At 36.7% G+C, this 25,408-nt stretch overlaps 1 protein-coding gene across 2 annotated transcripts in view; it reads right to left on the bottom strand.

Annotated features, from left to right (window-relative positions):
- LDHD (lactate dehydrogenase D) overlaps window positions 1-25,027 on the bottom strand; it is an 85,591-nt gene extending 60,564 nt beyond the window's left edge. Inside the window, exons 1-5 of one of the 2 annotated variants that reach the window (XM_053702925.1) lie at window positions 24,800-25,027; window positions 18,411-18,505; window positions 13,818-13,959; window positions 6,479-6,620; window positions 6,204-6,363 (exon numbers count right to left, since the gene is read on the bottom strand). In XM_053702925.1, coding sequence (XP_053558900.1) covers window positions 6,204-6,363; window positions 6,479-6,620; window positions 13,818-13,959; window positions 18,411-18,505; window positions 24,800-24,904 — 644 coding nt within the window. In that variant the 5' untranslated portion in view covers window positions 24,905-25,027. The remainder of the gene's footprint in view (window positions 1-6,203; window positions 6,364-6,478; window positions 6,621-13,817; window positions 13,960-18,410; window positions 18,506-24,799) is intronic. The other variant, XM_053702933.1, reaches the window with a different exon arrangement.
- Window positions 25,028-25,408: the final 381 nt, after the last annotated feature.

A 25,408-nucleotide genomic window follows, 5' to 3' on the forward strand; every position in this document is an offset into this window, starting at 1 on the left:
GACTGTGCACATTTTGTTAATAGAAGTAAATTGGAAAGTTGTTAAAAATGGCATGCTCTATCTGAATAATAATAGTTTTATTTTGATTGAGTGTCCCTTTAACTTATTCTCATGGTTTATTACTGAGCACTACAATTGTTGAGTGGTGATTTTAATATACATATTGACCACTAGAGGGTATTGTAGGTTCTTTTATATATATTTTTGGGAGCCCAAAGACTGTTTAAATGTAGGTTATGTTTAATGTCATACAATGTCATTGCAGATATTATGGTTTAAAAATTTTGGGGCTAGATTACAAGTGGCGAGCTATTGTTAGTGCAGGATGCACAAGTGCAAACAAAATTTGCACTCACTGGATAAGCGCCTGAAGATCTCGCATAAAGTATAAGGGGTATATTTATCAATGTGCAAGCAGACATGATACAATGTAGCGTATCATGTCCGCTGCACATCAATAAATGCCGATAGCATACACTGTCGCCATTTATCATTGCACCAGCATTGCACAAGCAGTTCACAAAAATGCCACCCCCTGGAGATTCGCAGTCAATCGGCCGCTAGCAGGGGGTGTCTATTAAGCCAATCGTATTCGATCGGGTTAATTTCTGTCTGCCGCCTCAGAGCAGGCGGACAAGTTATGGAGCAGCGGTCTTTAGAACGCTGCTTCATAACTTCTGTTTCCGGCGAGCCATGCCCCTAAGGGTTAAAACAAGTTGAACCAATCACAACAATAATTATTACATTTATTTATACACTTTCTGATAAAAATATTTTATATAAATATTAATAAAATATTTTATAAGTGATAAAAGGGATATGGTATATGACAAGGTATTTGACTGGGAAGGGCTATTATGTATACATATATGTCTAAATATGTGTATGTATATATATATATATATATATATATATATATATTATACATTCATATGTACACATGTATACACACACATTATTTATATATATATATATATATATATATATATACACAGTGGATATAAAAAGTCTACACACCCCTGTTAAAATGTCAGGTTTCTGTGATGTAAAAAATTTGACAAAGATAAATCATTTCAGAACTTTTTCCACCTTTAATGTGACCTATAAACTGTACAACTCAATTGAAAAACAAACTGAAATCTTTTAGGTAAAGGGAAATAAAAAATAAAATAAAAAATAATATGGTTGCATAAGTGTGAACACCCTTAAACTAATACTTTATTGAAACACCTTTTGATTTTATTACAGCACTCAGTCTTTTTGGGTATGAGTTTTTCAGCATAGCACATCTTGACTTGGCAAGATTTGCCCACTTCTTTAAAAAAACACTGTAAATCTGTCAGAATGCGAGGGCATCTCCTGTGCACAGCCCTCTTCAGATCACCCCACAGATTTTGAATTGGATTCAGGTCTGGGCTCTGGCTGGGCCATCCCAAAACTTTAATCTTCTTCTGGTGAAGCCATTCATTTGTTGATTTGGATGTATGCTTTGGGTCTTTGTCATGCTAAAAGATGAAGTTCCTCTTCATGTTCAGCTTTCTAGCAGAAGCCAGAAGGTTTTGTACCAATATTGTCTGGTATTTGGAACTGTTCATTATTCCCTCTACCTTGACTAATGCCCCAGTTCCAGCTGAAGAAAAACAGCCCCAAAGCATGATGCTGCCACCACCATGCTTCACTGTGGGTATGGTGTTCTTTTGGTGATATGCAGTGTTGTTTTTGTGCCAAACATATCTTTTGGAATTATGGCCAAAAAGTTAAACTTTGATTTCATCAGACCAGAACACCTTTAGCAACATGCTTTTGGGAAACTTCAGATGTGTTTTTGCAAAATTTAGCCGGGCTTGGATGTTTTTTTTTTTGTAAGAAAAGGCTTCCTTCTTGCCACTCTACCCCATAGCCCAGACATATGAAGAATATGGGCGATTGTTGTCACATGTACCACACAGCCAGTACTTGCCAGATATTCCTGCAGCTCCTTTAATGTTGCTGTAGGCCTCTTGGCAGCCTCCCAGACCAGTTTTCTTCTCTTCTTTTCATCAATTTTGGAGGGACATCCAGTTCTTGGTAATGTCACTGTTGCACCATATTTTCTTCACTTGAGGATGACTGTCTTCACTGTGTTCCATGGTATATCTAATTTTCAGGGTGCCAGGAATCAGACTGAAGCGAGAAGTGCAAAAATAATCACACCTTTATTAATAGCAAAAAATAATAAAAAGTCCACAAGTCAAATAACAATCCAGGAATCAAAAACCAGAGCTGGTAGTCAGACGAGCCGAGTCAGGAGCCAAAGCGAGTAGTCAGACGAGCCGGAATCAGGAACAAGGAAAACAGCAGAGTTAGGAACAAGCCAGGGATCAGGAACCAGGAGGGACGTCAGACAGCCAGGTAATATACAGTAGCTCTCACAAACAGGTCTGAGAAAACGCAAAGGCAAAGCATACTGAACAGAGGCCCTTTAAATAATAAGTGATGACATCACAATTCTGAGACTGCATCCTGTCTCACATGGATGATGCACACCAGTCTGGCCATAAAAGGAAGTGCAGGAAATGAGCAGCATCCCCCACAATGCACCATAGTCTGCAAGAGAGGTGAGTAAAATGGCTGCCAGCAGCACATGGCAAACAAAACAGGTAAAAACCCTGACAGTACCCTCCTCTCAACGACCCCTCCCCCGCGGGAGGACAAAAGGCTTATTGGGGAAACGGCATGGAAGGCACGGAGGAGGGCGGGAGCATGAACATCAGAAGAGGGAACCCATGAACGCTCCTCCGGACCATAGCCCCTCCAGTGAACCAAATACTGTACACGGCCCCTGGACATACAAGAGTCAATAATGCTGCTGACCTCATACTCCCCATGGTTGTCAACAAAGATAGGACGGGGAGGAGGCAACACAGTGGTAAACCGATTACAAACCAATGGTTTCAAGAGGGAGACATGAAAAACATTGGAGATGCGCATTGCAGGAGGAAGGTCAAGAGCGTAAGCCACAGGATTGACCCATCGGAGTATTCGAAAAGGACCAACATAACGGGGAGCCAATTTATTGGAAGGCACATGAAGGTTCAAGTTGCGGAGGGACAGCCAAACTTTCTCACCAACCTGGTAGGAAGGTGCGGGCAGACGCCTACGATCAGCCTGGAACTTTTGGCGCTGCATAGAACGATGAAGGCAATCCTGAATCTGCACCCACGTGGAACGGAGTTGCCGGAGATGCTCCTCCAAAACTGGAATACCATGAGACATGAAAGAAGGCGGCAACAAGGGCTTCATTGTTCCAACCTACCTCTGTGGCAAGTGTACGGAACTCAATGGCATGCTGAGCAACAGATCTTGTACCTTGCTGAATGGACATGAGTCGTTTAGCAGCAGAGGAGGAGCGAGCCAGAACATCAAATACCCTTCGAAAGGAGGCCACAAATTCAGGGTAATTTGAAATCAAAGGTTTATTAGTCTCCCACAAGGGATTAGCCCAGGCAAGAGCTGTGTCAGAGAGTAACGAGATGAGAAATCCCACCTTAGCTCTGTCAGAGGGAAACGCCTGAGGTAACATCTCAAAGTAAATGCCCACCTGGTTCAAAAACCCTCTGCACTGATTAGGATCGCCTCCATATCGCTGAGGTAGAGGTGCAGAACCGGACATGCTCCTGGTAGGACTAGGTGCAGCAGCAGAAACAGGAGCAGCCATAACTTGCGGGACATTTTGGTCCAAATGTGCAGTGCGAGTCAGCAGGGTTTGCAGGGCTAGTGCAAATTGATCCAAGCGGTGATCCTGTTCATCCATCCTGGAAATTATGGTAGGTAAAGGTGGATTATCAGCACCATCAGGATTCATGGCCTTTGCGTAATGTCAGGGTGCCAGGAATCAGACTGAGACGAGAAGTGCAAAAATAATCACACCTTTATTAATAGCAAAAAATAATAAAAAGTCCACAAGTCAAATAACAATCCAGGAATAAAAAAACAGAGCTGGTAGTCAGACGAGCCGAGTCAGGAGCCAAAGCGAGTAGTCATACGAGCCAGAATCAGGAACAAGGAAAACAGCAGAGTCAGGAACAAGCCAGGGATCAGGAACCAGGAGGGACGTCAGACAGCCAGGTAATATACAGGAGCTCTCACAAACAGGTCTGAGACAACGCAAAGGCAAAGCATACTGAACAGTGGCCCTTTAAATAATAAGTGATGACATCACAATTCTCAGACTGCATCCTGTCTCACATGGATGATGCACACCAGTCTGGCCATAAAAGGAAGTGCAGGAAATGAGCAGCATCCCCCACAATGCACCATAGACTGCAAGAGAGGTGAGTAAAATGGCTGCCAGCAGCACATGGCAAACAAAACAGGTAAAAACCCTGACACTAATGCCTTGGAAATTCTTTTGTACCCTTCTCCTGACTGATACCTTTTAACAATGAGATCCCTTCAATGCTTTAGACGCTCTCTGCGGACCATGGCTTTTGCTGTAGGATGCGACTAACAAAATGTCAGGAAAGACCTACTAGAACAGCTAAACTTTATTTGGGGTTAATCAGAGGCACTTTAAATGATGACAGGTGTGTACTGACTCCTATTTAACATGATTTTTAATGTGATTGCTTAATTCTGAACACTTATGCAACCATATTATTTTAGTTTTTTAGTTTTATTTCCCTTTACCTAAAAGATTTCAGTTTGTTTTTCAATTTAGTTGTACAGTTTATAGGTCACATTAAAGGTGGAAAAAGTTCTGAAATGATTTATCTTTGTCTCATTTTTTTTACATCACAGAAACCTGACATTTTAACAGGGGTGTGTAGACTTTTTATATCCACTGTATATACACACACATAAACACACAAATACTGTATACATGCATATATATATATATATATATATATATATATATATATATATATACACACACACAAACACGTATTTAGACACATATACACAGACACACACATACATTTGAGTTGTTTCCACTCAAATACCTTTTAAACATTTTTTTAATATTGTAATGTGTTTTACAATGTTATGAATATAAATATTTTATATTTGTATTTGTAATAATGTATTTATATATACAGTATATATATATATATATATATATATATACACCAGTATATATTCATATAGATATTTAGGTTTATAGATATATAGTTTACAAAAGATAATCACATATATATATATATATATATATATATATACAGTATATACATAGCGCAGTTGGTCTAATGCTTTGTCAGGTTAGTGCATGAGCAATAAGTATTAGGAGTGCACTCCATTGAAGTCTATGGGGCAAATGCGTTAGCTCAGTCACAATATCCGAAGTCTTTAAGTAATTGTGCATCGGGTTTCCCTTGTGCGCTAACTTTTTACATTTAACTTGTAATACACTCACTAACCAGCCAGCGTTAAAAGATAACTTTGAATGCAGTTAGCACGCAAGTGATAAAAATCCGTTAGCATGCCACTTGTAATCTGGCCCGTTGCTTATATGAACCCAAGCAAGTCTTTTTTTCTTGCTTCTAAAAAATAATATTTTAAAATGTATTTAAAGGGATACTAAACCCACATTTTTTCTTTCATGATTCGAATAGAGCATGCAATTTTTAGCAGCTTTCTAATTTACTTCTATTATCAATTTGTCTTCGTTCTCTTGCTATCTTTATTTGAAAAAGCAGGAATAAAAGCTTTGGATCTGGCCCATTTTAGTTTGAGAACCTGGAATGCGCTTGCTGATTGGATGGCTAAATGCAGGCACCAATCAGCAAGCCCTATCCAGGGTACTGAACAAAAAATAGGCCGGCTCCAAAGCTTTCATTCCTGCCTTTTCAAATAAAGATAGCAAGAGAACAAAGAAAAATTGATAATAGGAATAAATTAGAAAGTTGCTTAAAATTGCATGCTCTATCTGAATCATGAAAGAAAAAAAATGGGTTCAGTATCCCTTTAAGATGCTTCCAGAACTTACTAAACCAATTTTTGTTTTTATGCTCCTGTCCATTAGTTGGAGGAGATATCCTTATCAGTGAGTGAGCAATTTATCGTTGAATTTCATGTGCCATTGTCTGTTAGTTTTCATTAGAATTTAAACATTTTTACTGTAACTTTTCCTGCAACCATATTGTAATATGTTTAGATGGTGCTTTTTTATATACATTATACAGTTTTTTGTGAATTATGACTTTTTAAAATGTCGTGAAATTTACCTGAACACTCGATCCTTCCCAGCTGTGTCCAGTATCCTTCCATCAGGCAGTACCACTTCCAGGTTTATGACATTGTCTCTCATTGTGCCATAGCGCACTGCATTGGTGCCTGAGGCGCTAGTGGCTGCCATACCACAGATTGAGGCATCAGCACCTGGGTCTGGATTAACAGGATTAAAATGAAAATATTAGACCTTAGCATCTTCATTTTGCAAAGGCAAATATAATAATTGGTCCTTAGAAGCTGATCTGAGAGAACATGGGGATGTTCTTACCAACTGGAAACCAGAGTCCGCTGTCTCTCAGATAACTATTTAGAGCTTTACGTGTGACTCCAGGTTCAACTGTAACGGAAAAGTCTTCAGCGTTTAAATTCAGGATCTTGTCCATTCGTGTCATATTGAAGCAGACTCCACCCTACCATAAAATAAAATATATTATTCTTCCTACCAATAAAGAAGAACATGTCTTCATGGAGATTCTGGTAGCCAAACTAGTGCAATTAGCAGCGGAAAACAGACAATAATATTTTTTTATAAAGACTTTTCCAAATATACACTAAAGACAGTCTGTTACTTTAAAAGGGAGATGATAAACACGCCTAGTAAAAAAACACTGCAATGTATATTATTGCTTTTGCCTCAAATTCTTGCAGTTTCTGTCTACAAACTGTGCTTTATCACTTTCCCAGAGACCAGGAGTGTGTATAGGCTAATGCTATAAACGATTTCCCCTTAGTGCGAATTCTGAACAGCCAAAGCAAGGTGTGTTTTTTCAATATCAAAAGCCTGCAAAAGTTTGCTAACAAAGATACAGTGTTGAATGTTACAAATATCTTTGTACACTGATTTTTATTTTGCCATAAAGAACTTATGGCTAGATTACGAGTTTTGCGTTATGAGCAGCTCGGTGCTAACTTGCAAGTTACTGCCACCGCTCACCTCCCTATAGCGCTGCTATTACAGGTTAGCAGGCGATATGTCAGCGTTGAGCAAAATTGAGCTCCATACCGCACTCAAATACCAGCGCTACTTTGAGCTGGTTTTACGTGCTTGTGCACGATTTCCCCATAGACATCAATGGGGAGAGCTGGCTAAAAAAAAGCCTAACAACTGCAATAATGGAGCGTAAAGCTCTGTAACGCTGCCCCATTGATTCCTATGGGGAAAGAAAATTTATGCTTACACCTAACACCCTAACATAAACCCCAAGTCTAAACACCCATAATCTGCCGCCCCCGACATCGCCGACACCTACATTACACTTATTAACCCCTAATCTGCTGCCCCCAACATCGCCGCCACCTACCTACACTTATTAACCCCAAATATGCTGCCCCCAATGTCGCCCCACATACATTACACTTATTAACCCCTAATCTGCCGCCCCCGACACCGCCGACACCTACCTACACTTATTAACCCCTAATCTGCCGCCCCCAAAGTCGCCGCCACTATACTAAAGTTATTAACCCCTAAATCTAACCCTAAGTCTAACCCTAACTCTAACGTAACCCTACCCCTAACACCCCCTAACTTTAACATAATTAAAATAAATCTAAATAAAAATTACAATTAATACCTAAATAATTCCTATTTAAAACTAAATACTTACGTATAAAATAAACCCTAAGCTAGCTACAATATAACTAATAGTTACATTGTAGCTATCTTAGGTTTTATTTTTATTTCACAGCTAAGTTTGTATTTATTTTAACTAGGTAGACTAGTTAGTAAATAGTCATTAACTATTTACTAGCTACCTAGTTAAAATAAATACAACGTTGCCTGTAAAATAAAACCTAACCTGAGTTACACTAACACCTAACATTACACTAAAATTAAATAAATTACATTAATTAAATACAATTAATTAAATTACAAAAAAATAAACACTAAATTACATAAAATAAAAAAGAAATGATCAAATATTTAAACTAATTACACCTAATCTAATAGCCCTATCAAAATAAAAAAGCCCCCCCCAAAATAAAAAAAACCCTAGCCTAAACTAAACTGCCAATAGCCCTTAAAAGGGCCTTTTGCGGGGCATTGCCCCAAAGAAATCAACTCTTTTACCTGTAAAAAAAACAAACCCCCAACAGTAAAACCCACCACCCACACAACCAAACCCCAAAATAAAATCCTATCTAAAAAAACTTAAGCTCCCCATTGCCCTGAAAAGGGCATTTGGATGGGCATTACACTTAAAAGGGCATTTAGCTCTTTTTCAGCCCAAACCCTAAGCTAAAAATAAAACCCACCCAATAAACCCTTAAAAAAAACACTAACCCCCGAAGATCCACTTACAGTTTTTGAAGACCGGACATCCATCCTCAACGAGTTTGTGAAAAAAGGTTACCAATGGCACTACAGATATATATAGGACCTGATTTATTTTGATGTCTGGCCAATTTGTAAGGCCTTTTGTGTTCTCAGCCAACTGAATGGCTAGATTTGGTGCTATGTGTATAATATTAAATTCTGGAGCAAAGAAGGGAAAGAATACACTTGAAAGCACTCACAGGTCACTTATTGTGTGATATCAATATGGAGAGATCAAAAAATGAAATCCAAGATTTAGAGGAGACATAAACTTAACTATAATTAAAATTTAACTTTTATTGGGGTTCGAAAATAAAATAGGAAAAAACTTTAAAAACACACTTATGTACCGATTGTAGTCTATTTGGCTTATCGTGTCACTGTATAGAATACCTAGAATTATTCTGCAAATACCCCTATGAATAGTTAGGGTTGCAGTTAATTAACCCACTTGTGTGCCGCTATTCGTTGCTGTCAGTGTGTAGTATATTTATATATACCTTAGATAGAGTATGACCGTTTTCGGATAAGTTAAGTATATTACCAACAAGGCAGTTTATAAGTATAATAATATTTGTTCAGTTGTCTGAGAGGTTAACTGTGTCTCAGTTTTTACTCGCATATACAAATTTCAATCAGAAATGTTTAATAATAATCACAGTGACTCGTGTCCTGTTATGTAGTGGTGATTCACACGACTGTTTGTGAAATAGACAAGCAGGTAAATAAGTATTATACTCAGTACCGGCCATTTTAGATCTACATACGGTCATAACTGCTAGTATATCTAACTGAATGGTGATCGGCTCTGCCCAAATCGAGATATATATAAATCTATGACATTGATAAAGCAGCTGATATCAGCACACGCTATTTCACAAACAGTCGTGTGAATCACCACTACATAACAGGACACGAGTCACTGTGATTATTATTAAACATTTCTGATTGAAATTTGTATATGCGAGTAAAAACTGAGACACAGTTAACCTCTCAGACAACTGAACAAATATTATTATACTTATAAACTGCCTTGTTATAATTTAGGGATGGTCTAAGCTGGCAACATACCCAATTTAATGACAAAGTACTTTGTTTAAATTGAGATATAGATAAGTTCATACTGAAAGCAGCAAATATCGGCATACTCTAATGCACAAACACTCTGCTGAATTTTTGATACATAACAGAGCAGATAAGAAATATTGAGATCGTGATATGCATGAAAGTGTGACACCAGCACACGTTAATACACAAACAGTCTTGTGAATTAATAGTATTTAACAGTGTATTTGAGACACTGTATCTTTACTTAATAATTTGACTGAAATACGTGAACGTGTGGCAACAAAGACATAATTAACTCCTGATATGCTTGTGGGTGTGACATCAGCACATGCTAATAAACAAAAAGTTTTGTGAATTATTATTACATAACAGTGGATTCGAGACACTGTATCATTACTAAATACTCAGACTGAAACACATACATATGTGGGAATAGAGATATAACCAACCTCTCAGAGAACTGAGCGAAGAAAGATTATACTCAAAAACTGCTCTTTTTCTGTAGATGGTTACAAATTGGTAATATACTTAACTTATCCGAAAACGGTCATACTCTATCTAAGGTATATATAAATATACTACACACTGACAGCAACGAATAGCGGCACACAAGTGGGTTAATTAACTGCAACCCTAACTATTCATAGGGGTATTTGCAGAATAATTCTAGGTATTCTATACAGTGACACGATAAGCCAAATAGACTACAATCGGTACATAAGTGTGTTTTTAAAGTTTTTTCCTATTTTATTTTCGAACCCCAATAAAAGTTAAATTTTAATTATAGTTAAGTTTATGTCTCCTCTAAATCTTGGATTTCATTTTTTGATCTCTCCATATTGATATCACACAATAAGTGACCTGTGAGTGCTTTCAAGTGTATTCTTTCCCTTCTTTGCTCCAGAATCCATCCTCAACGAAGCTGGGAGAATTCTTCACCCAAGCGGCAAGAAGTCCTCTACGAAGCCAGGAGAAGTCTTCATCCAAGCGGCAAGAAGTGGTCCTCCAGACGGGCAGAAGTCTTTATCCAGACGGCATCTTCTATCTTCATCTTCAGTGGCTCCGTCTTCAAGACATCCGGCGCGGAGCATCCTCTTCTTCCGACGGCTCTTCAAGAATGAAGGTTCCTTTAAGTAACGTCATCCAAGATGGCGTCCCTTGAATTCTGATTGACTGATAGAATTCTATCAGCCAATCTGAATTAAAGGTGAAAAATTCCTATTGGCTGATGCAATCAGCCAATAGGATTGAGCTTCAATCCTATTGGCTGATCCAATCAGCCAATAGTATTGAGCTTGCGTTCTATTGGCTGTTCCAATCAGCCAATAGAATGCGGGCTCAATCCTATTGGCTGATTGCATCAGCCAATAGGAATTTTTCACCTTTAATTCCGATTGGCTGATAGAATTCTATCAGCCAATCGGAATTCAAGGGACGCCATCTTTGATGACGTCCCTTAAAGGAACCTTCATTCTTGAAGAGCCGTCGGAAGAAGAGGATGCTCCGCACCGGATGTCTTGAAGATGGAGCCGCTCTGCGTCGAAAGGATAAAGGTAGAAGATGCTGCCTGGATGAAGACTTCTGCCCGTCTGGAGGACCACTTCTTGCCGCTTGGATGAAGACTTCTCCCGGCTTCGTCGAGGACTTCTTGCCGCTTGGATGAAGACTTCTCCCGGCTTCGTTGAGGATGGATGCCCGGTCTTCAAAAACTGTAAGTGGATCTTCGGGGGTTAGTGTTAGTTTTTTTTTAAGGGTTTATTGGGTGGGTTTTATTTTTAGCTTAGGGTTTGGGCTGAAAAAGAGCTAAATGCCCTTTTAAGGGCAATGCCCATCCAAATGCCCTTTTCAGGGCAATGTGGAGCTTAGGTTTTTTAGATAGGATTTTATTTGGGGGGTTTGGTTGTGTGGGTGGTGGGTTTTACTGTTGGGGGGTTGTTTGTATTTTTTTTACAGGTAAAAGAGCTGATTTCTTTGGGACAATGCCCCTCAAAAGGCCCTTTTAAGGGCTATTGGCAGTTTAGTTTAGGCTAGGGGTTTTTTATTTTGGGGGGACTTTTTTATTTTGATAGGGTTATTAGATTAGGTGTAATTAGTTTAAATATTTGATAATTTCTTTTTTATTGTGTAATTTATTTTTTTTGGTGTAATTTAGTGTTTATTTTTTTGTAATTTAGTTAATTGTATTTAATTAATTTAATGTATTTAATTTTAGTGTAAGGTTAGGTTTTAGTGTAACTCAGGTTAGGTTTTATTTTACAGGTAACTTTGTATTTATTTTAACTAGGTAGCTAGTAAATAGTTAATAACTATTTACTAACTAGTCTACCTAGTTAAAATAAATACAAACTTACCTGTAAAATTAAAATAAAACCTAAGATAGCTACAATGTAACTATTAGTTATATTGTAGCTAGCTTAGGGTTTATTTTATAGGTAAGTATTTAGTTTTAAATAGGAATTATTTAGGTATTAATTGTAATTTTTATTCAGATTTAAATTATGTTAAAGTTAGTGGGTGTTAGGGTTAGGGTTAGACTTAGGGTTAGGTTTAGGGGTTAATGACTTTAGTATAGTGGCGGCGATTTTGGGGGCAGCAGATTAGGGGTTAATAACAGTAATGTAGGTTGCTGCGATGTTAGGGACAGCAGATTAGGGGTTAATAAGATTTAACTAGTGTTTGCTATGCGGGAGTGCGGCGGTTTAGGGGTTAATATGTTTATTATAGTGGCGGCAGATTAGGGGTTAATAATTAAATTTTAGTGTTCGCGATGCGGGAGGGCCTCGGTTTAGGGGTTAATAGGTAGTTTATGGGTGTTAGTGTACTTTTTAGCACTTTAGTTATGAGTTTTATGTTACAGCTTTGTAACATAAAAGCCATAACTACTGACTTTCAGCTTACGGTACGGATTTTGACGGTATAGGCTGTACCGCTCACTTTTTGGCCGGACAGACAAACTTGTAATACCGGTGCTGTGGAAGTCCCTTTGAAAGCTGTGGTAGTTACGTTGCGTTACGGCCAAAAAAGTGTGCGGTACATATATACCTGCAAAACTCGTAATACCAGCGGTAGTGAAAAAGAGCCATAACGCTGCTTTTTCACTCATAATGCAAAACTCGTAATTTAGCCATTTGTTGTTTATATATAAGATGACTATCTAAACAAATTCATATTAATGTTAATTGAATACACATACTCACTAATGATCTCCAACACTGTAGGTAATGAGATTGATTATATCTTAAAGGACCATTATATAAAGTAAATTTGCATAAACAACAAATGCCTGATAAAAAGACAATGCATTAGCACATGGGGGCCTATTTACTATGGTGCGAGTGGACATGATCCGATATAGCATATCATGACCGCTGCACATCGATAAATGCCGACAGCATACGCTGTCGGCATTTATCATTGCACCAGCAGTTCTTGTGAACTGCTTGTGCAATACCACCCCCTGCAGATTTGCGTGCAATCGGCCGCTAGCAGGGGGTCTCAATCAACCCGATTGTATTCGATCTGGTTGATTTCTGTCCGCCACCTCAGAGCAGGTGGACAAGTTATGGAACAGCGGTCTTTAGATCGCTGCTTCAATACTTCTGTTTCCAGCGAGCCATGCCACTAAGGGTTAAAAAAAGTTGAACTAAATACAACATAAAGTATTACATTCATTTATACGCTTTCTGATAAAAATATTTTATAAGTGTTAACAAGTGAAACAAGGGGCCTCAAGCTCCATACGGAGCTTGATAAATATGCCCCTTATTCTGAACTTCAAAGTAGTAGTAAAAATGTTTCTGGCAAATTGAAACACCCCCTGTATCATGTGACAGCCATCAGCCAATCACAAATGCATATACGTATATTTCGTGAATTCTTGCACATGCTCAGTAGGAACTGATGACTCAAACAGTGTAAATATAAAAAGACTGCACATTGTGTTAATGGAAGTAAATTGGAACGTTGTTTAAAATTGCATTCTCTATCTGAATCATGAAAGTTTAATTTTGACTTGTGTGTCCTTTTAATGTCACAGTTACTACTGATTCAGGAAGTGACCAGAATTAATATTTCAACCTGCCTGGTTGGAACCCACAATCTAGCATTGTCTTTAATTCTATAAATGTTTACATAAAGATATAGTATATAGAACCATGTACTAACCTAAAATACCAGAATTACACATTGCTATAGGCCGAGAGTATACGTTGTGTATTTGTACCTTTATTGCACTGACTCCTCCTTCTAATCCGGTTCCGGTACCAAAAGGGATGAGTGGGACATTGTGTTCATAGCACATTCTTGATAGCTCGCTGGCTTGTTGAACATGTTGTGGCCACACAACCACATCTGGTGGATGGCAACTAAAATAAACAAAACACACTGTCTCAGAAAAAAATGTATTCTCTTACTAATCTAATCCACAAAATATTGCTACCGTTTTCCTTTCAGAAACCCGGTTTCCAGGAAATGTAATGTGTTACCAGATTAGTTAGTAAAACCATGTTGTATCTGAGTGGGTTATTCATTCTTGGCATTGTGTCCGTGTGTAAGGTGAATAAGTATCTCTTGTGCGCCACAATCAGGTTTACTTTATGGAATATCAACCTCAAACTTAACAAGATACTGCTTAAAAAAAAAGCATAGACAAATTCAGTAGAAGCATTCAGCAATAAAATCAAGCTTGCCTATAAGCTGATAGAAATTAGCAGGACAACACCTACTCAATAAGCTTTAAAGGGCAACTGGGTCATCTGTGTAATTGTTTTTGTAGCGCTACAAAGATAGACAAAACACGCCAACCCTGAGGGTTGTTCACTCACTGTATCAGGTCATTCACCAATTAGAAGGTAACACTGGGTGGGAAAAATAACCAGTGACAAACCATTTACTACAGTGTAGGATTAATGTGCTATAAAAATGCAGCCAAACAAAAATGTGGTATCATTCAAGGCTAATTTTAAAGGGACATGAAACCCAATTTTTTTCTTTCATTATTCAAATACACCTAGATTACGAGTTTTGCGTTATTGCTTTTAACGCTAAAAAATTGGCCATTACGCTGGAATAGCTAGGAACACATATTACGAGTCGTATCGGTATAGCTATACCACAAGCATTTTAGCCTGTAATGGAACGTCCATTCTGCACTCAAAAAAAATGACATTTGAGTGCAGGATTTTCATAGTGCCGTATTACAGGTTGTGCGGTCTGGCTAAAATGCTTGTGTCACAGCCTATACCGACACGATCCATACCGCCATCTGAGACCAGTAGTTATGGATTTTGCAAAACAAAAATGTTTAAAAAACTCATAATTAAAATGTTATGAAGTACACTAACACCCATAAACTACATATTAACCCCTAAACCGCCGTCCTCCCGCATCACAAACACTATTTAAAATTTATTAACCCCTAATCTGCCGCCCACCCACATCGCGCCTATTAAATACATTTATTAACCCCTAATCTGCTGCCCACCCACATCACCAACACTATTTAAATATAGTAACTCCTAAAATGCCACTCACTAACATCGCCAACACTATAATAAAGTTAATAACCCCTAAACCACCGCTCCCCGACATCGTCGCCACTAAATAAACCTATTAACCCCTAAACCTCTGGCCCCCCACATCGCCGCCACTAAATAAACCTATTAACCCCTAAACCTCCCGCCCCCCCCCACATCACAAAACACTAAATTAAACTATTAACCCCTAAACCTAACACCCCCCCAACTTTAAATTAAAATTACAATATAACTATCTTAAAATAAACCTAACATTTAACTATAAATTAACCTAGACTTACTATTCTAATCAAATAAAAAAAACTACCAATTAAAAATCCTAAATTACAAATTAAAAAATAAAATAATCCTACGAAAAAAATTACAAAAATCTAACATTACAAAAAAAATTAAACACTAAAATTATGAAAAAATAAAAACCACTAATATTACAAAAAATAATAAACGAAATGATCAAAAATAAAAACAATTACACCTAATCTAATAGCCCTAAAAAATAAAAATAAAAAAAAATATTTATAGCCTAAAATAAACTATCAATAGCCCTTAAAGGGCCTTTTGTAGGGCATTGCCCTAAGTTAAACAGCTCTTTTACCTGGAAAAAATACAAAGTCCCCCCAACAGTAAAACTCACCACCCAACCAACCCCCGAAAATAAAAAGCCTAACTCTAAAAAAAAACCCTAAGCTACCCATTGCCCCATAAGGGGCATTTTTACAGGTAAAAGAGCTGTTTACCATAGGGCAATGCCCTACAAAAGGCCCTTTTAAGGGCTATTGGTAGTTTATTGTAGGCTAGGGGGTGTTTTTATTTTGGGGGGCTTTTTATTTTTTTTAGGGCTATTAGATTAGGTGTAATTGTTTTTATTTTTGATAATTTTGTTTATTTTTTGTAATCTTAGTGTTTTTTTATTTTTCGTAATTTTAGTATTTTTTTTTGTAATGTTAGATTTTTTTTTAATTTTTTGTAGGATTAGTTTTTTTTTAATGTGTAATTTAGGATTTTTAATTGGTATTTATTTTTAATTTTATTAGAATAGTAATGTTAGGTTAATTTATAGTTTAATGTTAGGTTTATGTTTATTTTTATTTCACAGGTAAGTTTTTATTTATTTAAATATAGTTATATTGTAATTTTAATTTAAAGTTAGGGGGGTGTTAGGTTTAGAGGTTAATAGTTTAATTTAGTCTTTTGCAATGTGGGGGACCAGAGGTTTAGGGGTTAATAGGTTTATTTAGTGGCGGCGATGTGGGAGGCCGGAGGATTAGGGATTAATAAAAAAAATTAGTGGCGGCGATGTCGGGGAGCGGCACTTAATTTAGTGTCAGCGATGTCGGGGCGTTGGATTAGGGGTGTTTAGACTAGGGGTTTATGTTAGGGTGTTAGGTTTAAACTTAACTTTCTCTCCCCCATGGATATCAATGGGGTTGCGTTATAGCAATCGCCATTCCGCACTTCAGGTGTTATTTTTTTTCTAACACTTTCTCCCCATTGATGTCTATGGGGGAAAGCATGCACAAGCACGTCAAATCAGCCCTCGGCTTTTGTGAGGTATGGAGCTTAACGCACCATAACACACAGCACAAGGAGGCTTTTGAGTAACTTGTAATGGCAGCGCTTTGGAGAGTGCAATAACGCAAATATTTTGGCATTATTTTCGCACTCTGTTTAGTGCAAAACTCGTAATTTAGGCGAATGTGAATACAATGTTAAAAAATTTTCAATTTACTTACATTATCAAATTTGCTTTGTAGTCATGTTATTCTTTGTTGAAGAGATAACTAGGTAGGTAGCGTGCACATATCTGAAGCACTACTTGACAGGAAATAGTGCTGCCATCTAGTGCTCTTGCTAATGTATAACATTGTTGCAAAACTGCTGCCATTTAATGCTGCAGACACTACTGAACTTACATCCCTTCTTTTCAACAAAGGATAACAAGAAAACAAAGAAAATGTGATAATAGAAATACATTGAAAAGTTATTTTAAATTGTATGCTCTATCTGAATGATGAAAGAAAGAAAAAAAGGGGTTTTATATCCCTTTAAGAAAATATAAATATAGAGGGGGCCTCTGCAGATAGTGCTCAGTTGAAATTAAACTTACATTACTCAATACTTTTATTATTAAATTTGGTTCTTTATTTTGGTCTCCTTGATTGAAATATGGTCCCTTTCCATAAGGGTATACTGAAGTAGGCTCAGGAGTATGCATGTATCTTGAGCGCTATGTGCCAGCAGTGTGTTTTGATATACAAGCAAGCTGTTGAGGGGTTAGAGTGCAGTAATGTTAAAGCTCTATGGTAAAGTAAGCTAACATGGCAGCTGTGAGTGCACTTTGCCATAACCCCCTGGACAGAACATGCTGTGATCTCAGATGTCATCAGAAAATGTAGTATGTCTGCAGAAAGAACTGGACACATACAGTAACTATTAGTGCTTTAACATCAGGCTGTTCTCTTCAAACAGCACTGTGCTCTGATTGCACTTGTTTTCCCTTATACGGTGCAGCCAGAGCGAAGCACTGTTTGAAGAAAGAGTGGTAGCACACTGATTGTTTGATGACTGTCTCTCAGGATTTTTTTAAACCCGCCCCTAGCCTTTCCCAATCTACAAAGCTTTGACTTTTAATTACTACATTTTATCTTATAATTATGTGATGTTAGACGAAGAGCAAATGAAACATTTATTCAAGAGACATTTTAAAAACCTAACAACATTTCTTTAATTCTCTGTGCAACTAATTTGCAATGCAATTTTCAACTTCTGTGATATATTATAAAACTTTAAAAATTGATTTATTCTCCAGTTAATCAACACATTGCAGCTGAGCTGGTGCTTTAGTGGAACTGCCTAATTTATAATTTCATTTCATTTGAATATGATCAGCGGAAATGTTTTGACTATAAAATTCTCATTGCAGAAATTGAAAAAAGTTCTGCCTCTGGGGCAGGTTGCTTGTATAACACTGATACACAAACTGCTGCTACATAATGCACAAGACACGTGCATGCTCTTGAGTGTACTCCAGTATGCAGTCATAGAAATGGGACAAGTTTCAACCAAGAGAAAAAGCTACATTTGATTAAAAGAAATCTGAATCATGAAAGAAAAATTTTGACTTCCATTTTCCTTTATTAAATATTTAATAATAATATTTTCTTAAAATAGGCCCTGAATATGCTTAATGATTGTTAAGTATGATCACTTTGCTGAATGTTGCAATACTAATATGATGGTGCCATATATAAAAAGGCCAAAATAATGAATGGACATTATACCTGTGCATAGATTCATCTCTCCCATGCTGCTCTCGCACAGTCAATGATGTTGAGATGTTTGTCTCCCCAACCACCACTCTTAATGCATCTACAAACTGGCAAGACACAGGCAAGACGTTTAGAAGCAAAATGTAGAATATTGATTATATTAATAATAAGCAAAAACATACAACCAGGTATTCAGCAAGACACAGGCACACCCAGACACATGGCAAGGCTCGAAGAGATAGACAAAGGTCTAGATTCGGTAAAACTCATTGTGAAAACAAATATCTTGCTAAAAAAACTTGGTCCAACATCTCTGCTCGAAAAATGGGAAAAATCAAAGAATTTGTAACAACCTTGTCAGAGCAGCAAATAGTGATAACTACACTGAATATAAAGCGGCCGCTCCTATCTTACAACTGTTAAGTTATCGTGGCATAGAACCATTTCCACTTTCAAGAACACTGGCATCAGAATGTTTTAATACTAAACAAATAAACCAGGGGAAAAAATAAAAAACAACCTTTATAAAACAGTCCACTCAAATATAGGTAAAGAAAAAACTTTTAAAAAGTTCAAGTTAGCACTGTTAAAAAGGTTAGCTGGAACACCCACTGAAAAACAGACCCTCTTCCTCTGCATATGAAAAGACTCTTTACTCAAACAGGAGCAAGCTGAAGTAGGTATACATCAGTATTCTCCTAAAACTTTGGGGCTTGGTTAGGAGTCTGAAAATCAGAGCAATGTTATTTTTAAAAAATATATAGATACTTTAAAAAAAAAAAAAAAAAAGCAGTATAGGCTATATAAATGGATCATCTACAAAACATTTATGCAAAGAAAAATCTAGTGTATGTAAATACAATACATTTTTCCTGACCACACCTTAAAAACACCTTGGAATGCCCACGTTAGCCATTTTTTTTGCATCTGCAAGATTGCCGATATAAATATCATTCTTTTCATCAAGACTATTTTAACATGATAACAGACAAATGAATATTAACAATTACACACATTTACAGATCCCACTTTGCAAATATGTTTCCAAAATGTTGCAGTTATATTTATTGTTTTTCTGTGTTTTTAGTGATTCATATTTTATGTATAAGACATCATGTATTGGTCCACACATCTATATGGCGGGAACTACCACTGGCGATTGGCTAGAAAGGATAGGTGAAATGAGCTCAATCAATTTCAAACTTGAACAACTAGACCCCTTGGCAGCTTAACAAACGTCTATGAATCTGTCCTACTGATTACAAAAAAACTAAATCCATCCCCCCAGGCATTCAATAAGTCACACATGTAGCTGGGCTAAGGCAAGCAGCTAGAAGTGTACCTAGTTCTGAAACAGACACTCAGCAAGGGACAGATATGCAGCCAAGAATAGACTGTTATGGGTGCAGATACACAGCTTGACAAAACAAGCGGCAGGATAATCACACAGGCAGAAAGACTTGCAGGCAGGCATAGAGACATTTAAATAGGAAAAGACACAGAATACAGATAGGCTACAAATAGATGACAGAAAGTCATGAGAAGAAAACAAAATAACATATAGCTTCAGAAACATAAGCAGCTAAATATCATCATACATGTACACTTTTAGGAACTGTTCAGTACCTTCATAATTAACAGTCTGCATGACATGGGTAGCTATGGAGGCAGTGAACTTGTATCTATTGATCTATGCAAACCTTGTAAGAGCTCATGTCCATACCTGCTACATCATTAGGGGAGCTGCCTGTTACAAGAGACTCCCTGCATTGTAAGTCATTTTCGCTGCTCAGTTGGCACTTTTCAGGGAATTAGACTTTATATGAGCTGATGGTCTGGTGTTAGAGTCCTGATCCTACATATACTGTGTGCATCTTAACCATGTCTTTCAGTTTTGACTCCTCATTTCAGCCTGAAGTTACCTCATAAGGAGGCCTACCACTGAAAACCTGGAATCTTTAGGGTTCCCCTTATGTGTCCTCAGTTAATTAATCATTCAACTCTTCCAGTCTTAGTGACCCAAGTTAAAAAAAAATATATCTAAGAACTCTGGTTATATCTGGTGAAACTGTTACAGTCACCTGTCAGGAATCATAATAATAATAATCATAAAATAATAATAATAAATGTAATCTTCCCTGTCTTTTCTGGAACACCAGACAGCCTGTTCCCTGCCTGGACCCAGGCTTCATTTGATTCTGTCTCTGCATCTTTCTTTTACAGTAAATTGCCTCTAACTATTCCATTAGTGTTTATATATAAAGAGAGAAGCGTTCAACAATACCAAGCCTGGTATTTCAGGACTGGTCCACACTGTTTAGTCAGGATCAGACTGATATACTACAGGAATGTTCTTCTCTGTGAAAGGCACATGTTGAGCAAAAAGAGGTTGCTCCTAGGGTGGTAACTAGCCATAGAACAAGCTAGTTTGCAATTGTTCGTTCCCAGGTTGAGCGCTTATCTCTTTTTATATATGCAAATTATGACCCTGAAGGAAGTCTTTCTAACGTTGATGTGGGAAACCAGACATGGACTCCTTGCTTAGTGTGCCTAGAGGAATATGGCTGCACCTCACTGACGATGCCCACACTAAGCTGAAATGTACTTCTGGTGTTTTGCCGTTTCTCTCGTTCAGAGAGGGATTGCCTGGTATTTTTGGACTGGACTGCACTGTGAAGTCAGGATCAGACTGATATACTACAGGAATGTTCTTCTCTGTGAAAGGCACATGTTGAGCAAAAAAGAGGCTGCTCCTATTATGTTATTGTTCATTCCCCAGTATTGTCTTGCCTGCTGTGTGGGGAAATCTATTTGTTGACCACTTGTTACTAATTAGGATTGGGCGAATGTGTTTATATTCTAATTCGAATGTTAGAACAAATGTTATTGTAGAAACTCGATTTTCATAATCGAATGTTGATAAGAATGAATATTCTTAAAAATTCTATAATTGAATATTATTTACAGGTTTCAAATGTCACTTTCGAATTTGAATGTTTATAATTAGATTGAATGTCCACATTCGAAAATTTCGAATGTAACATTCGATTTAACAAATACTATTCAGAAGTTCAATAGTTCATGTGGTAGGGTATTGCATAATTTGAATATTACATTTAAAGAAAGCATTAGAAATACTATTACATTAAACGAATGTTAGAATGTTGTACAAACATTCTAAATTCGAAACAAACTAACAAATGTGTTAATTTTTTTTTTTCATTTATCTTATGTTGTGAAACATTCACCCCTTCCCTATTACTGATCACCCTAGATTTCTTAAACCTCTGTAGCTTTTATGCTGTCTATTCCAGCATAGATGCTCTACTTCTGTAATACTACTTACATTTATATGTGTATATATGTATTTACAGACATATATACACATATAAACACATCACTACATGTGTACACATATATAAACATATATAGAAGTGCATTGGAGCCCTTTCCAATTAAGTAGATGAAAACATGTAAAAGCATATTTATGCAATATACATATTTAATAAAGTGTATTTAGTGTAAATATTTTACATTCCAATGTTCTGCACATAGCAGAATATGTACTATGTATTTCTAAATAAATATTCTTATATATATATTATATATATATATATGTACTATGTATTTCTAAATAAATATTCTTATATATATATTATATATATGTATATATATATATATATATATATATATATATATATACCAAATATAATCATATAGATATAGGTATAGATATACATTGTACACAAATACACATCACTTTACTTCAGACTCATCACGCTAAGTATTCTAGCGCAGTTTCAGCTTTTGCTTGAGTGCAACCTATAACTTTCAACTTAATATGAGTGCTATTTAAAGCAGTTGCGATATACATTGAATGATGTTGGCTGCGCTAACTCTTCTCTGGTAAATATGATTTAACAGTGGCTGCCAGTAACAAATAAGGCTGGAGCAGTGGGAGGGTTAGAGAGCTGTTTGGGGGGGGATCGGGTATGGATCACGGGGTGGTATGGTAATCCCTACACTAATTAACCCCTTAACTGCTGGGAATTTCAGAATTGTGACGCACAGATAATTGCCAAAAAGCAAAGGCAAAGCCATGCATGTCTGTTATTTCTGAACAAAGGGGATTTTAGAGAAGCTTTAACAACCATTTGTCTTATGACTGCAGTAGTTATGTGTAAATAATTTCAGTGAGAAACCCAAAGTTTGCAAAAAAAATACGATTTTTGTTTGTTTTTTATTGTGTTTAAACTGAGTGATAACAAAAATCCTAAAAATTCTCTGGTACTTTGGGCAAGTTTTTCTCTGATATTCCCGGTAGTGAAGGGGTTAATTAAATATATATATATATATATATATATATATATATATATGCTCCCTGCTAACTTTACTTTCCAGTGAAGTTGTCCTATCCTGAGAATTCCATTACTTTCTAAGGGAGGCATCTTGCAAATTACAGCAATTTTTCAGAGAGCCCCTGCGAATGTCAGTGAGGTTTTTAATGTTATATAACCAGGCACTATGTCTGGGTTTCAGGGTATGTATTTTCCTACTTCTCTGACTCTGTTTGTATGTTTTATCTGTGTCTGGCTACATGCATGCGTGTAGGACTCACTGTGGGCTAGATTACGAGTGGAGCTCAATTTATTGCTCCTGCTTGGTCATTAAATTTGCTAGATGGAGGTTTTTTGTGCACATCGGGTTGTGTATGTATTACAAATTGAAAGTAAATTTTTTTTAGCATGAGCGCTAACCCGAAGTGCGCAAACATCTGAATATCATGACTGAGTTAACGTATTCCCTCATAGGCTTCAATAGAGTGCGAAAAGTGAAAAAAAAACCTAACACTAAAACTTATGAGCAAGCCTACCGCGTTTACTCAAGTGTGCTAACCCAACATGAAATGTTAATTTTACATTCCAATGTCCTTCACAAAGCAGAATATGTTATATTTATTCATAAATACATTTTTCTATATATCTTTTTGCTGAAATATGTATCTATACCTATATATATATATATAATAATATATAGGTATTTAGATATATATACAGATATAGATAGGAATATCTATTTAAAAATACAAAGAGTATATACCCCTATGTGAAGAACATTGAAATGTGAAATATTTACAGTACAAACACAGTTAAACACTTTATTAAATATGAATATTGCATAAATATGATTTTAAATGTTTTCAGCTACTTGACTGCAAAGGGCTCCAATTTATTTCAATGTAACTATATATATGTCTATATATGTATTTATACAGTATGTGTATACGTGTCTGTAAATACATACATACGCATATAAATACATATGTACACACACACACACACACACATATATATATATATATATACATATTTAGACGTGTAGTATTATTATTATTATCGGTTATTTGTAGAGCGCCAACAGATGTATGTATCTCAATGTTAAAGTCCTTTGCATGCGTTTTTTTTCTCACACTTGTGACCTTATATCTTTGAGCCCTTTTTATTGCAATTTTTTTTAAAATAATTTTTATTAGTTTTATTATGAGTATAACTGTACTCTTAAATGTAAGTTTGATGTGTTTTGTGCCATTTTTGTTGTTGAGTGTAACAGTTAACCAGAGCTCTGAAGTTCCACTATCCCGAGGTGCGTTAAATTCAATTGTGCTCAAGCAAACACATTTACTTTTAACTTGTAATACGCGTGCTACTTCCAACACGCGCAAAGAGATGCGAAAAATCCCCCATCACTTGCAAGCAATTTACTGTGCCACTCGTAATCTAGCCCTGTGTTTGTATATGTATGTGTTTGTCTTGTTACCTCCTTTGTATGACTTGCTAGATGTCTATATCTGTGTCTTGCTAGTCTTATTTTTTATTGTGATAGAACATGCAATTTTAACACTTTTCAATTAACTTCTATTAGTAAATTTTCATTTATTCTCTTTGTATCCTTTGTTAGGTCTGTTCACGACCAGCAATGCTGTTCTGGGAGCTAGTTTTTGATTGGTTTGCTAGACATGTTCCACTAGGTCCCAGTAGTGCTTTAGCTATGTGTTTAACTTCTTTACAGAGGAAACACAAAGAGAATTTTCTTTTTGCAACATTGCTTGCATATAACATCTTAGAGATTTTTTTTTTTAAATTGTTGCTCTTTTACGTCCCTTTTAAAGTTTAAGTTTAATGTCCCTTTAAGCAACATTTTTATTCAATTTTGTAAAAATGTAAATACTGCACTGAATGATTTAAGAATCTAAATTGGATTAATTTGTTCATAGATTATTTTCCCACAGTTTCTTGTAGTCTGGTAGCTTATATGGGACTCCATTCACATTTCTAGCAATACATCTGTTCCCTGTAAATGGGTATATTTGTAAATGACAAAACTCAGCTCTTCTACAATACCTGGGACTGGGTGCTGTAACATTTCCTCTCCCAGCTGCTCAGACAAGCACTGAAGAATCGCTTTAGTCTTACAGAGAGTTGCAAAGACATGCCTACCCTGTGCATAAAATGGTGGGAGCTGTGCAAGAGCTGCTGTTACACAACCTTATGCAACTGACTGCTAACAAACAGTGTCTAGCAGTGTGTGACGAGCACATTCCGAGGATGACCTTGCCTGCAAATGAAATGAATAAGGAAATGCAGAGAGATCAGCCCTCCCTAGTAATGTTATAGGAGGCACAGCAAATAGAATAACCTAGAGATCAACCCTCCCTAATGTTATAGAAAGGACAGCAAATAGAATAACCTAGAGATTTGCCCTCCCTACTAATGTTATAGAAAGGACAGCAAATAGAATAACCTAGAGATCAGCCCTCCCTAATAACGTTACAGCAAATAGAACAGCGTAGAGATCAGCCCTCCCTACTAACGTTCTAGCAAATGGGACAGTTGAGATCAGACCTGCCTACTAGTGACAACAGAGAGAATATTCCAGCTTAGTAATGCCACAGAAGACAGATCAGTCTGCCTATTTATGTTACAGCAGACGGAGAAACAAATACTTAATAA

The sequence above is a fragment of the Bombina bombina genome, chromosome 1 (assembly GCF_027579735.1).
Source record: "Bombina bombina isolate aBomBom1 chromosome 1, aBomBom1.pri, whole genome shotgun sequence".
Taxonomy (NCBI): domain Eukaryota; kingdom Metazoa; phylum Chordata; class Amphibia; order Anura; family Bombinatoridae; genus Bombina; species Bombina bombina.